The sequence below is a fragment of the Trichosurus vulpecula genome, chromosome 9 (genome assembly GCF_011100635.1).
Source record: "Trichosurus vulpecula isolate mTriVul1 chromosome 9, mTriVul1.pri, whole genome shotgun sequence".
Lineage (NCBI taxonomy): Eukaryota > Metazoa > Chordata > Mammalia > Diprotodontia > Phalangeridae > Trichosurus > Trichosurus vulpecula.
This window is the reverse complement of record NC_050581.1, coordinates 31400322-31415267: the sequence shown is the minus strand read 5'-3', so window position 1 is coordinate 31415267 and position 14946 is coordinate 31400322. Positions and strand designations below refer to the sequence as shown.

Below are 14946 nucleotides of genomic sequence, written 5' to 3'. Positions count from 1 at the left end.
GTGATTATTTTTGCTTCTTTGAATGTTTATATATAGATATCTCTTATATTCCTGTACCCATTTATTCTAGATCATCCAACTATTTAGTCACCCATTGCCACTATTATGAGCCTTATCAGTTTTGTATCACTATAACGGTAGTGCCTAAACGGGCAGCTAGGTGGCGCAGAGAGTAGAGCACTGGCCCTGGAGTGAGGAGGACCTGAGTTCAAATCCAGCCTCAGACACTTGACACATTTACTAGCTGTGTGACCTTGGGCAAGTCACTTAACCCCAATTGCCCTGCCTTCCCTCCTGCAAAAAAACCAAAAAACCAGTAGTGCCTAAGAGCTCACTTAGAGTATGATATCTGTGTAAACGTTCCTTTTTTTTTTTTTAAGTGTACCTAGACCACATGACTTATTGTGAGAGCCCTATAGATAAGGTGTGGCTAGAAATAATCAACCACATGTATTTAATCCATTTTGGGAACCCCACATGTATTTGGGCTATATCTCCTTTCTTTTGAAATTGAACCTGACTGTCCTATTGTTAGATGAAAGTCTGGAATGCCAACCTTGAACTCTTAGAGTGGGAGGGATATATATGGAAAATTTGGGCCCTTTGGTACAGGGACCCAGAAGAAATTTGGCTGGGAGCTCCAAGACTATGGTACAGGCACCCTGGGGAAATTGTGTTGTATCCTAGGTGGAAAGGGACACCTAGAAAATTTGTTGTCCATAGTTGGATGGTTCTATTCACTGAAGGAATCATGGGGGAATTTTCAACCAGGAAAGCTTGGCTTCTCACATGAAGGAGAAGTTCACCTCAGGTCCCTGTGGGGAAAGGCACATATCTTGTGGAAAGTTCTTGTAGGAATTAAGTTTACCTTTCAAGAAGATTGATTTTCTTTTCTTTTATTCTTTTTTTTTTATTATTATAAACCTTTGGTTTGGGGAAGGACATTTCAAGCACCAAGACAGGCCCTGTATAATACCAGACAAGCATTAGCCTCTGATAAACTTTGTAAAATGTTCCTTGTTTGTTCGTGCTTTATTTTAGGGAGGGACTGTGCTTTCCACATGTAAGTGTGAGGTATCAAAAGATCTATGGCATATAAACTTTCATGAGACTTTTTAGCACATGGCAATAGAAAAAGCATTAAAAAAAAAAACAATGCTTGAGCCTCCCTTATACATCAGAAAACAACTCGGAATTGGAAATACAGAATAATGAGTTCAAATTCTACCCTAGCCAATTGCTGAGGACAGTAAATTTTTTAACCATGGGAGAGTATAACGCAGCCTGACCAATGGGGTACAGGAGCAGTAATTTTTGAAGCAGCTACACATATCTCCTTTCTGGTGTCAGTCCTTGGAGCACATACATATATTTTCTGCCTGCTTTCAATTCAACCATGAGTGGAGGCTTGGTAAGTCTACTACTTCTGGCCAGGGGAGACTGAAGGGCTAGTACTATGTGGTAAAGTCTTTTGTTTGGCTGAGGAACCAGAAGAACTGATAACCCACGAGCTGCTGAGTCTCAAATGAGTGAGCGTACAAAAGAAGTGACTTTTTTTTTCCTTCTTGGCAGCAAGTAAGGCAGGCACTGATATTTGCCTCTAGGTGGTGATAGCTCCTTGGCTACCCTTTCCAGGACTGGTTGTTCACTGCCAGTTCAAATGGGAAAGGAAGACCAGAGTCTCCACATCTAGTAAAATCTTCCTTTTCCTTTAATACCTATCTCAGGCACCACCTCCTTCATGAAGACTTCCCTGAACCCCACAGATAAAAGTGATCACTCTTCTCAAATTTTGTTATAGCACTTAGTACAGATCTTCCTTTGGATTTTATGTTATCATGTTCTTCACAGTTTGTCCACTTAAGAGAGCTATTGTCTGAATGCCCTTCCATTTTATATGTTCTGGGGCCCCAGTGCCATTAAACTGGAAGAGAGTCCTGGATTCTGGGGATTATGGCTCTTATCCTTTACATTCATATTCCCTTATCTGAATAAATGTTATAGCCACGGTGAACAGATTAAGCTTTTTAATTGCATTTTTGTAAACTAGTTTTTTTAACCATAAACAATATAGTTTACAACGCCCGCACATTTTCTCCACTGTTTACAAAAGTCCAAGCCCTTAAATGGAGGATTCTACATGGTACTTACAAGTACTACCACAAAGCAATTTGAAACAGCACAGTTTAGTGGGAATAATACCAGATTGGGAAGCTTAAGACCAGGGCTCCAGTCCTTTTCCCCTGATTTTCTGTTTAACCTGGGGCAAGTTATATAAACTTTCTGTGCCTTGGTTTTCCTCATAAAAGGGAGATATTTAATTATATTATTTCTGAGAGGTTTTTTTTATTTATTGCTATAAAATTCTATGATTCTAGGACAGAAGAAGCATGTGGGGGCAGGCATGAACTCTCATACAAGTGGGAACTGTAGAACTTTGGAGCTGGAAATTATCTTAGAGACAATCTCTTTCTTTTCATCATCACATAAACCGAGAAACTGAAGCCTAAGAGTAATTTCCTCAGAGTCAAAAGATGCAGCATGATGGAAATACAGGAAAATCAAAACGTAATAAATCGAGATAAGCCTCAAAACTGTAAAAGTTCCCTAATATTTTTAATTGATAAATACATATCTCCTATTAACAGCTTTTTAAATTATAATACTAAAGTACTACCAATTAACATATAACAAGCATCAATTTAAGTTCAAAAGTAACACATTCTTGAGATAGAGTGAGCTGAGCATGGTGTCAATTCATGACACTACTATTATGCTTACAGTATCTGTCAATCATGGAGAGCAGCCTCTCATTATATAGCACCCTCAGTATAGCACTCTGGGGATGTGTGATGGTGTCCTCTCACCCCCAACTTCAGAGTACACACAGATATCCTCTGGCTACTTTCCAAATGGTCATGATATTGCCAGTTTTAATTGGCTGTTGATCCACAACTGTGGATAGACCAAAGGGGACGAAGGGGTATATCTTTCTGCGTACCAGTTACAGTCCCATGAATGCATGGCTACTAAGCAAGACAGAGTCTAGGATAGGGCTACCTTCTGTCTGTGTCTCCTTTCCTGTGGTAAAGGCCCTTGTGAGACATTTAAAGGAAGCTAGCACCTTGCCCCCTTCAAGGGAACATGAGCAGTGAGAAGACCACTGTTGGAGTGGTTGCAACATAACAATGACAGTGGCAGAATCAGACCACTCAAGAGACAAAGAGTTACTCACACACAGAGAAACCAATTGAAAGAGTGAGCCCAGTTGGCAGTAATCAGGCGGCACTCAGTGGGGGTGAAATGTTAAATAGCTAATGAGATACTGAAAATATTCTCACTAAGCTTGCAAAGCCTTTCAGCTGACTGTGATCTTTCTAGGATTCTTTACTGCTTAGCATTCCCCTTCCTATGTGAGAATAAAACCACTTATTCAATACGTGATTCATGTGTGTACTATGCTTTACCTTCTCTTCCCTGCAGCCCTCTTCTCTCCACTCCAACTCCTCACTCTTTATGGTGAGGACTCCTAACACTAGAATTAAAAATAGAATTGTTCTATGGAAATCTGAGGTGGGCACAGAAGTGGAACAATGGGGATCCAAAGTCTGCTACTGAGAGGGCAGACAAGCCCAGAGCAATGAACCCAGAGCAAACCATATGGCAGATAAGGGCTGGGACCGGCAAAGATTTTCAGCTACTGTGACCTCACCTAGATAGCCTAGATAGCCTAACTACTGTGCTAATCGTTAATACTTATTAACTGTCTACTAATATGGATGAAACACATGACAAAGAGGTGATATTCACAATTAACAGAAGTTTCTGGACCTCAGACATTTGTATGTTTATGCAAACCTAATTTCAATATACTGTCCCATAGAGAGTATAGATACTACGACTGTGTAGGGAGTAGAACCTTGGGCACAGCTGCAGGTTAGCTGGATTCTGCTGTCATGGCCTGAGAGAGACTGTAGACAGAAGGGACTAAGAGAACTTCTTTTCTGAGAGAATGAGTGAGTTAACTGTCAATGAGAAAGAGTTTAAAGAAATACTTTCTGAAAGAAATGAGTTTTAACTCTTATCCAGTGGGGAAAATACACTGTGAAGGTATACTAAAAAAGAATTCATGAGCGACTTTGACTTAAGACCTGAGGTGAATGATGGGAGTGTGTTTAGAGAGTTGAGAAGAACTCAGCCATTACTGGTGATGGTCAGAGTTAACTCTGGCTGTGATTCTTTTCACTGGAATAGACCCTGCAAATATTTAAATATTTGTTTGTCTTGTTATACTGTTAAAAAATTGGAAATGCATATGTTTCAGCCTAGCAGACTAGGGAGACAGAGAAAGAATGACAGGGACAGACAGAGAGAGAGACAGAAACAGGGAGGAGAGCAGAGAAGAGGGGACAGGAGGGGAGGAGCAAAAGCTTATGAGAAAAGGTGAAGGGGCTCAGAGTTGATTGATTAGAGAGACTGTACATTTCTATTATTTTTGACAAAAATTGGGAAATATCCAGTGATTTCTTTAGAACTTTAGGGTGAGAATTAGTAAGGTAATGAGTCATAAAGCAGGCTGAGGAGAAAGGAGTTGGTGCAGTTGCCAATTAGCACATAACAACCAATATTGGAACAGACTTCAGATGGGTCCACTGCTTATAAAGCCTGGTAAATTTTGATGTAAGACTCAATATCCTGCTTCCTTTAAACAGCATGAATAATTAGGATATGTTTCTAGAGCTGACATAGATGAATATCAAAACCATACTATTGGGTTCAGTATTTATAATCAATTAACTTCAATGAATTGAGAAATAATGGCTTTAGTGAAAGACCTGTGAAGCATATCATGAGATTCTTTGCAAATTAACACAGCTGGCAAATTCATTGTATAAAGTACTGGACTCAAGTCTGACAAAGCCAAACAGCAGCCAAAACCATCTGTGGTCTCCAGAGAATCTATAAAGAAAACAACTTTCTGGACAGACATACCATAGCTCTTTTACATTCATAGGAATTAAGAAAAAGAAAATGGTCCACAAGAGTAGACAGTACTATGTATTACTTTTTGAAGTTATATTGAGGAAATTACTCTAAGCATATAAATATTAAGAAGGCTTTCTCTTCCTTTATTTCTCCCTTACTTCCTCTACCTTCCCTTAACGACAATAACAAAAAATTGAAATTCATTATCCTAAAGGTAATCACAAGTTTTTTAGAAGAAGGAATCACATGAGAGGGCTGGAAAATGTACAAGATGAAGTGATCCAAAATCCTGATTTGAGCCTCCTCACTAAAATATTTTAAAAGCTCATCTGTAAAGTGAGAAAGTTGTACTAGATAATCTCCAAGTTTCTGCCTAGCTTTAGCTTTATGGTCCAATGAAACTTAGCTAGAACTTGCCAACTCCATTTATTCCACTTATTAGGTGGATTCAGGTACTTCCATGACCAGGATGCATGAGAGTCTTTAGCAATAGGCTTGAAGGAGACAAAGAAGCACAAACGTGTAGTTAACTAGAAAATAACTAAGTGAAATAATAATGGTAAAAAATCAACATTTTTTCATGGACTTTTAAAGATAAATTATTAGATTAGCCTTATTTGAGTCAATTTGATTAGATTAGATTAAGTCTAGTATTCGAAAGGCCTTGGCAAATTCTAAAATGTAAATTACCTGCGTAATTTCCCACCCCCCCCAACCCCACCCCAAATTTCAGCTTTTCATATTTAAAATTAGATGGGTTTGATCAAATGATTTCTAAGGCCCTTCCAATCTCTGTTATGTTAGGCTTTATCCAAAATGCACAATTCAATGGATATGCTGCTTTGAGATGATAGTTCTTCTCTTAGTTCAAACATAGCACTGGTCATTTAGGATAAAAACTGCTACCATATCATGGCTGTTCAGTGTTTGTTACACCAACACTCATTCTTGCCAGCCATACATATTCCCTTTATTAGTAAGTGGGCAGTCATAGAAGAGAGCAAGACTCAAACAACTGGTGAAGCTCAGCAACTCTTGAACCATCATCTCAGATGGTTTCCTTCCCAGATGCCTGAAGAAGTACACAGGTAGGGAAGGGGTGTTGGAGAACGTAGGCTGCTGCTGCTTACTTGCTTTGTGAATAAGCAGAGAGACTGAGAGCTGTGAAACTTTTTAAAGTCTTCACATTAAAACTCACAGAGGAGTCTGTGTGGCCTAACAAAATGGCTTACTTCTTACTGAAGTCAGTGATTCAGTGAGACTCATATGTGTCAAGTGATGTAAAGTTTGCTTCACTAAGCAATCTAGGGAAAGAGCATGGACATTTTGCTACAAGCCAGAATGAAGAGTGTATCTGATAAATGTATAAAGGTAAGTTGAAACTTTGATGGTCAAATCCACTTTTATAAGTGCAGAATGTAATGGCTATAATTTTCAAAGCCTACAGAAATAATCAACCATCCCATTTACTAATGACCTGTCTGAAATAATGAAAATGTTGTGCATTTTTCTTAGCAACTGCTTTGTAAATCAGTATAACTGTTTAACCGAATGCATTAGATAACTGATTTAAATTTCTAATAAATCTTGGAAAACCTATGGAGGGCATTTTGTTTGATTATACATGAATAAGAATAAAATACCAGACCTACTGATCTAGTAAATTTAAGCTTATATTCTCTATATGATAAATTTGGGAAGAACAAAAATAAAAATATTAAATAGCCTCATGTCCCTAACAAGTTAAAGTGACTTCAAGTTCAAATTTGTTAGGAAGCTGTAACCCATCTGAAAAAACACATTAACTATATATTATATAAAGGCCACAAAGATAGAAAAAAAAATTGCAAAATCAGTTCTACTTTGCAGAGTTCCTCACACAAATTGCTTCATCTCTCCCATCTCCATGACTTTCAATCCCTGAATTGCTCTTTCTCTTCTTAAAATCCGTTCCTTCAAGACTCAGCTTAAATATCCTCTTTCTTCTCCTCTTCCTCCCTCCATCATCCCCCAACCCACCCCTTTTCCAGCTGCCCTTGCCTTCCCCTCTAAGACTGCCTTCCTATCTCCTCCTTATATATACAGCATGTAGGCCTACTGAAGGGTAGTGTCTGTTTTTTTCTTTTGTTTCCCCAGTGCTTAGTAAGTGTTGCTGATTGTTTGTTGATCGGTGGGGAATAATTGGCAACAGCAATCACAACTGCCAGATTCCTCTCAGGGCAAACAGACCACAAAGAGTCAGGGAAAGGAATGAATATGGTATTCAAAGTAAACTAGTAAACTATTCTAGTTGATGCAGTGCATCAAACAGTGACCCTGGTTTCAGAAATCCTGAATTCAAAAGCTTGAGTTCAAATCTAGTCTCAGACATTTGACATTCTATGACCCTGGGTAAATCCCTTAACCTCTATCTACATTAGTTTCCTCAACTGTAAAATGGGGATGACAGGCATATAGCCTAATAGCATTTAATAATAATGATACATACATACACATATGCATGCATATGTGTATACACCCACATAGAATACATATTATATATACATACATAGTACATATTTTATATATACATATATAATACAGATTATATACACATATATAGAATACATACATATGTGTATACACACACACACACACGTACACATGTGAAATATAATGGATAATAACAGCCATACCTTGTTATGAGGATAATATGAGATATCTGCAAAGAGTTTAGCCTGGAACATCAGTAAATACTTAATAAATACTTGTTTCCTTCCAAAAGAACAGTTTGAAAGAAATGTAATATAAAACAGTCTCTTCCACAAAGACTATGGACATTGTAACTGCATCTTTAAAAGCAAATTAAGTTCAAGAGTTACAGTTTAACTGTCATTCTGGCAAGAGCTGACACTCACAGATCCGAGTTTAACTTACTCTGTGGATGAGAAAAGAAATGTTAGGCTGTGCTTCTAGTTTTAAGGATACTAGTATTTTAGTATCAGTTGACTCTGATGGTCAGAGTGATTTTGCCTGTGATATTTCTCACACCTGATAAAACTACTGAAATATTTAAATATGCTTATATGTAGCTTGTTAATCTAATTATAAATTACACAACCAGTAACACTGATATTGGTCTAAGCCTATAAGACTGGGATTTGAAATATATACCATATGTGCTGAAAACATTCTTTTGGAGACGTGAGGGTAACACTAGGAAAGAAAAGGTTTTTTAAAAAAATTATTGACCATGTTAACAGGCAAGTGGTTCACCTCCTGGAGCTTCTGTTTTCCCTTCTGTAAAAAGAGGGGATGGGGATAGATGGCCTTTGAGAGGTATCTTCTAGCTCTAAATTCTAAGAACATAACCTGAACTTGTCAGGCATGAATGACCCACTCTCATACCCCAACAAGAATCACTATAATGTGTCTGGCAGCCTATTTCTGAAAATGGTCATGTCCAAGTAGTGTTCAGGCATGTACAAGCTGGCATTTGACCCAGAATGAGGTTGACATTAGACATGTGGGAGGATATTGGAGGAAGGCCGTTGACCTAGCTGAATTTTTATGTTTACCAGTTCTCTAACAGTGCCTCGTTACCTTCGATATCTCAGGTCAGGGAAGGGAATTTATTGCTTTCCACAGTGTGCAATTACATTTAAGACAGGCCTCTCCTGTCTAGGAGAATTCACAAAGAAGCACATAATAAAATGCACATAAAAAAGGGCAAGTATAATTAAATAGGACATTAGTCATAATGCTCTAGTAGTGAAACACCCAGGAAATTACATGTGGTATGAGCTTAGTGGTAAGCAAATTCATTACTCTGCCCAGATAAAAACTTTTGCTGACTGAGATCATTTATCGTGGCCTGTGGAAAATGGCTTCTGACGTAAAATTAAAAGATTTTGATTTGAAAAAAATGTTAAGAGTTTTAGAGGGCAGAGCCAAGATGACAGAGTAAAGGGAAAGACTCATCTGAGCTCTCCTAAATTCCCCTCCAAACACCTTTAAAATAATTCCTCAAAACAAATTCTAGAGTGGCAAAACCAACAAAAGGATGGGGCGCGTCACAATTTTCCCATCAAGACTGAAAAGGTCAACAGAAAAAGTCTGTGTCACTAGAGAGAGAATGGAGTCCAGAACAGGCCATGCCATAGAAATCTGCAGTAGCAACTTCTAGAGCTCTCAGCCGCAGGCAGTGAGGGGATCAAACAGCCGGTCAGAAAGAAATTACAAAGACCTCTTTGTTGACACTGGGTAGAAAGACTCTGTTGCATTTCCCATACTGGGATCTGGGACACAGGCCAAGGTTGCAGTGCTAAGTTGAGGAAAAGCACTAGCACTCACAGCCACAGGGGAGTGAGGAGTTTGGTCACAGTTCTAGGGTGGAAAAGAGTGCTTGATTTTGCACACAGACCATAGCATAGGCCAGAAGAGTAGTGATTGCACCTCTCCTTAGATCATATCACCTTGGAAGAACTGAAAATTTAGAAGTTCCCAGAACTAGCTCTGAAAACAGCAGAGCAAAAAATCTGAAGCTTGGGACAATGCTCCCTCCACCCTGGGAGTAGAACCCAACGTTAACATGAAGTTGGAAATCAAGAAATAGGCTAGAAAAATGAGCAAGCAACAAAAAAAGAACCTGACCATAGAAAGTTACTATGGCGAAAAACTCAAAACAAACTCAAAAGATGGCAAACAGTGTCGAAACAGCTATATGCAAAATCTCAAAGTGAAAAGTGAATTGGTGTCAGGCCCCAAAACATTTACTGAAAGAGCTCAAAAGGGATTTTAAAAATTAAATAAGAGAAGTAGAGGAAAAATTGGGAAAACAAATGAGAGTGATGCAAAAGAATAATGAAAGAAGAGTTAACAGCTTTGGTAAAGGAAGCAAAAAAAAAAATGGAAAAAGAATTGCAGTAGTTCAAAAGAAACATGAGCTGCACAGATTTAGAAACATTCCAAATGTTCATATGCACTATTTGTGCCTGACCTTGTTTGTGCAAAACTTTATAAATTTAATCAAAATTATCCATTTTATATCCTGTAATGCTATTTCTTGTTTGATTATATCTTCCCTTATCCATAGATTTGACAAGTAAACTATTCCATGCTCCCCTAATTTGCTTATGGTATGACCGTTTATGTCTAACTCATGCACCCATTTTGACCATATCATGGTATATACTGTGTGATGTTCTATATCTAGTTTCTGCCAAATTGCTTTCTGGTTTTCCCAACAGTTTTTGTCAAATACTGAGTTCTTGTCTCACAAATGGGGATTTGGGGTTTAGCAAACACTAGATTACTATGGTCATTGCCCACTGTGTATTGGGTACCCAATCTATTCCACTGATCCACCACTCTATCTCTTGTCTAGTACCAGATTGTTTTGATAATTACTGCTGTGCAATACAGTTTCAGAGTTTTCTTTCACATTTTTTTCATGAATTCCCTTCATATTCATGACCTTTTGTTCTTCCAGATGAATTCTGTTATTGGTTTTTGAGTATCATACTTTTTATAGTTTGATTGGTATAATAAATGAATAAATTGGTAAAATTGTCATTTTTATTATATTGGCTCAGTCTACTTATGAGCAATTGGTTGTTATCCTTTGTTCTCAGAGAGGACCAAAATGACATCACTTTTGTCAGAGTCAAGGTAAAGTGTGTTGGACTGTGGCTGATCAGACCAATACAACCTCAGAAGGTTCAATTAAAAATTTCCTGTATTCTTTGCTCAAGTATGATGAAAATTCAGAAGAAAATTAATATGCACATAATTCCAAAAGAAATGAAATGATCACGGGTGTTGACATTAATAGAGAAATCATACTTTGTAAAGTTGCCCTTTAGAAGGTGGTGAGAGTTAAGTGAACACTAGAGGGCTAAATATGTCCTCTAAATTTTTTTCTTTGTAGTGAGTCAGTGTTCTCTCAATTGAATTTCTATTGTGCATGCTTTAGAAAATAAAGATTTTAAATTGGCACTCTAATGCAAGACACTCAGAAAAAGAGAACGAGATTGAGAATAGCCAGGAGATTCAGAACTTAGTTCAGAGGGAATTAAGATATTTACTGAGAGAAGTCCTACTTTTACTTTGTTCTCTCTTTCCTTTCACATCAGATTTAACTCAAACCAAAACAAAGGATGTACCTTTTAAGGACAAATCATAACTTTGAAAATCTCCCTAACAAATTAGATGTACTTTTTTTACTCTTGAAATGATCAGTTTCACCATTATTAATACATTCCCTGATAAAAGGCGAAAATGTACCTGGACTCCTCTACATTTGGTTACAGTGCTTTACAAAAAAAGCTTACCTCAATTTCTTTATACATTAAGACTGCATGTTTTCAAAAGGTTATTTCATAAATAATGATTTGAGAAAGCTAAAATTTCTAATGCTATACAAGTTTACAATGGAGTCTCTCTGCGCCAATTTTTCTTGGAAACATACTTCAAAAGAAAGTAAAAAAGCTACGTACAGGACCAGGCTTCTTACCCTTCTTCGTAGCCTGTCTCTCTCCTCCCGGATAGCATTCATGGTGGCTTTGGTTCTGTTGAGTTCTTCTTCTTTGCTACACAGCATGGCAGTCAGGCTTTCATTCTCTTCTCTTAGGCCAGCCAGTTCTTTTTCACATCGAGATCTCTCTTCGGCCAAATTAGGATAGAGATCCCGACCCAATACTCCCTCGATTTCTTCAACTGTCTACAAAAACCCAACAAGGAAAAAAGAAAGATTAACTTTGGACATAAAGCAGAGAGAGAAAAAAGTATAATAAATAAATAAGAGCCCACCTGAGACTGGTACAATGATTTCTTTTAAAATCATATGTAAGACTTTCTTACAAATCTTAAAATTTTCAATAATTTCTCTATTTTACAGATGGGTTCCTTGCAGCAGAGAGAGGCAGTGTGGTCATAAACTATGTTATTCAAAAATCTCACGAGCTAGGAAAACATTCTTTTTCTTAGGTTTCCCTCTCTAAAGATAATTGTAATGTTCAACAGAAGTACTTAAAAATTTGTGTTATGTAATCTCAATTGGGTCCTTACCACAGTTAGACAACTCTTTTCCTCTCTCCTAATTGATTTTGTGTCCTACTCTTCACAGAGATTGTTCCAAATTTTTTCTCCTCAAGGATCTCACACTATTCCCTCCTCAATCTTCTTAGTTCAACATACCTCATACTTTCCTTGTGGGAATAGAGACCACTACCCACAAACTCCCTTTTTTCTCCTTTATATCTTAAAAAACCTTGACATCAAGCTTCATTATATCCTCCTTTCCTCCAGTCTCTGAAGAAGTCTCTTTTCCTTTGATAAGGCTAACCTTTCTCTATTCCACTGCCTCCCAGATGCCGGTACAGACTGGCCTCATTATCATCCTTACTTTCTAAGATTCAAATTTTCCATATTTACTGGCTCTTTTCTTGAAATATACACAAATATTCTCCATGCTAGAAGAAAAAAAAAACAACCCAACATGTCATTATACCCTATATTCCGCTCAGGCTATCATCCTATAAAAAAGCCATCAACAACCTTCACATCCACTTCTCTCAATCTTCTCACCCTTTCGTAATCTTTCAATCTTATTACTCAACTGAAACTCCTCTCTCTAAAGTTAGCAATGATTTCTTAATCGCCAAATCTGACTTCATTTTCAAAGCTCATACTCATTCTTCTTGAACTCTTTGTGGTACTTGACACTACTGACTTTCTTCCCTCTTGTATACCCTCTCCTCTCTGAGTTTTTACTATGCTGCTGTCTCTCCTGGTTCATCTCCAACCTGCCTTCTTCTGAGTCTCCTTTGCTGGCTCATCATCGAAATCACATCCCCTAACCATGGGCTTTGTCCTGAGTCATATTCTCTTCTCTTCCTAGAGAAGAAGCAACTATTAAGTGCCTACTATATGCTAGGCACTTGTTAAGTGCTTTATAAGTGACATGACCGGCTATTTCACCATAATAGAGCTCTGCGTGCATCATACAAACTCAAGATTGCATGAATAAGCTTCAGTTCTAAAACAGAAAAAAATGAAAGGGACATGGTCTTTGGGGGATTTGTGTCATTATAAAGCCTTCCTTAACCATGCTTAGAAATGGAGTTCAACATTATGTGTGTGTTTAAAAAACAATAACGTGGGAAATGAGGACCAAAAAGTTACCAGTTTTTCTTGTTTTTTTGAAACACTGTGTTAGTTTAGATGACGAACAGAGAAAAGACATCACATAATGATAATCTTAACTGGCAAGGCAATTATACTGAAATATATTTACCAAACAGGATAGCCTAGGAGACCAGAATTTCCAAGTGACTCCAGTGAATACCTTCCAGGTTAGGTTTCAAGCAACAAGCCTAGGACAAAATCATGTCCATATGGCTATCTTTGGGTACCACCACATTTTAAAAAAAACAAACGTACCTCTGTGTCTTCTTCTTTCAGCATATGGTAGCAATTATTAACACTACTTCCAGTTTTAAGAGCTCATATTCAGACTTAATGCTCTTCTCAAAGATGCCTGTTCATCCACGTGAAGACCGTTTATTGTCCACGTCACTCTCCCTGATTTGTGCTTTAGAACAGATGTCTGCAGTCCAGCGATTTTAGGGATCTCAGGAAGGTGTACCTGCCTCCTCCTGGATTCCTTCCCACCTAATCCACACTGCTGCTGCCCTTCTGCCCTGACTTTAAGTTTTGAAGCAACAGCTGTGAGATGCTAGAAAGGAAAACACCAGGGATCTTCCCTGCAACTGTATTGACTAAATAAATAAATACTTAAGGTAAGTAAAAAAGATAAACCATCGTATGTGCTAGAGTTTTCTTTGAGATATTAAAGATTTCTGATAAAAAATAATTCTCTAATTTACGGACATTCCCTTGCAAACACTGAACCAGACTGTGCCTTGATATAAGCAGTCCTCTGATTACTACTTAACTATCTTTTACAACTATTCAGATTCTCATGTTAGGAGGTTAAGAAGCTACGCCATATAAGATGACAGGGTTTGGAGTCAGAAAGCATATTCAAATTCTTCCTCCGACACTTATTAGCTATGTGATTTTGGGCAAGGAAACTCCTTTGGGCTTATTATATACTAAGTCAGAGATATATGAGTAGGCAATAAAATGTTTAAAGGGCTCCCTTTTGTATTTGTATCCTTTGTCAATAGGATGTGTGTGTGTGTGTGTGTGTGTGTGTGTATGTGTGTGTGTGTGCATTCCAAGTTGTTTTTGTTATGAAGTTAACGACTTTTCACTGATCCAGCCATATTCTTTCCCGCCGTCTACAATATGTCATCAGATCTCATCACACAACTGAAATGGCCCTCTCCAATTACCAATGATCTCTTAATTGCCAGATCTAATGGCCTTTTTTTGACCCTGAAACTCCTTGATCTCTCTGAAGCCTTGGATAATACTAATTTCCATTTACTCCTGTATACTCTTTTCCAGGCTTTCATGACATTCTTCTCTCCTGTTCTCCTTCTATATAATTAGTCCTCAGTTTTCTTTGCTAGTTCATCACACATGTCATGCCCACTAAACAAATGTGTCCCTTAAGGATCTGTCTTAGGCCTTCTCTCTTCTCTTTATACTATTTCACTTGGTGATCTCCTATGGGTTCAGTGATGATTCTCAGCCCTAGCCTCTCTCCTCATCTCCAGTTTCTGCTTCTTATCACCAACTGCCTTTTTGATTATTTCAAATTAAATATCTCATAGTTCCAAACTCAACATGTCCCAAACAGAACTCATTATCTTTCCTCCAACACTCTCCCCTCCTCTGAGCTTCTCTATTACCATAGAGGGCACTATCACCCTACATGCCACCCTCACCCACAACCTTGGTATAGCTCTCAACTATTCTCATTCACTGCACATATCCAAACTGATGTCAAATCCTGTTTCTAACTTCACAGTATTTATTGTAAGTGTTCTCTTTTCTCAACTCGCTTAGCCA

The 14946-nt window shown here is 37.9% G+C and overlaps 1 protein-coding gene across 1 annotated transcript in view; it reads right to left on the bottom strand.

The window, feature by feature from the left end:
* MCC (MCC regulator of WNT signaling pathway) overlaps window positions 1-14946 on the bottom strand; it is a 265718-nt gene that overhangs the window by 79373 nt on the left and 171399 nt on the right. The window contains exon 6 of the mRNA XM_036737648.1: window positions 11480-11686. Within this exon, the coding sequence (XP_036593543.1) occupies window positions 11480-11686 (207 nt within the window). The remainder of the gene's footprint in view (window positions 1-11479; window positions 11687-14946) is intronic.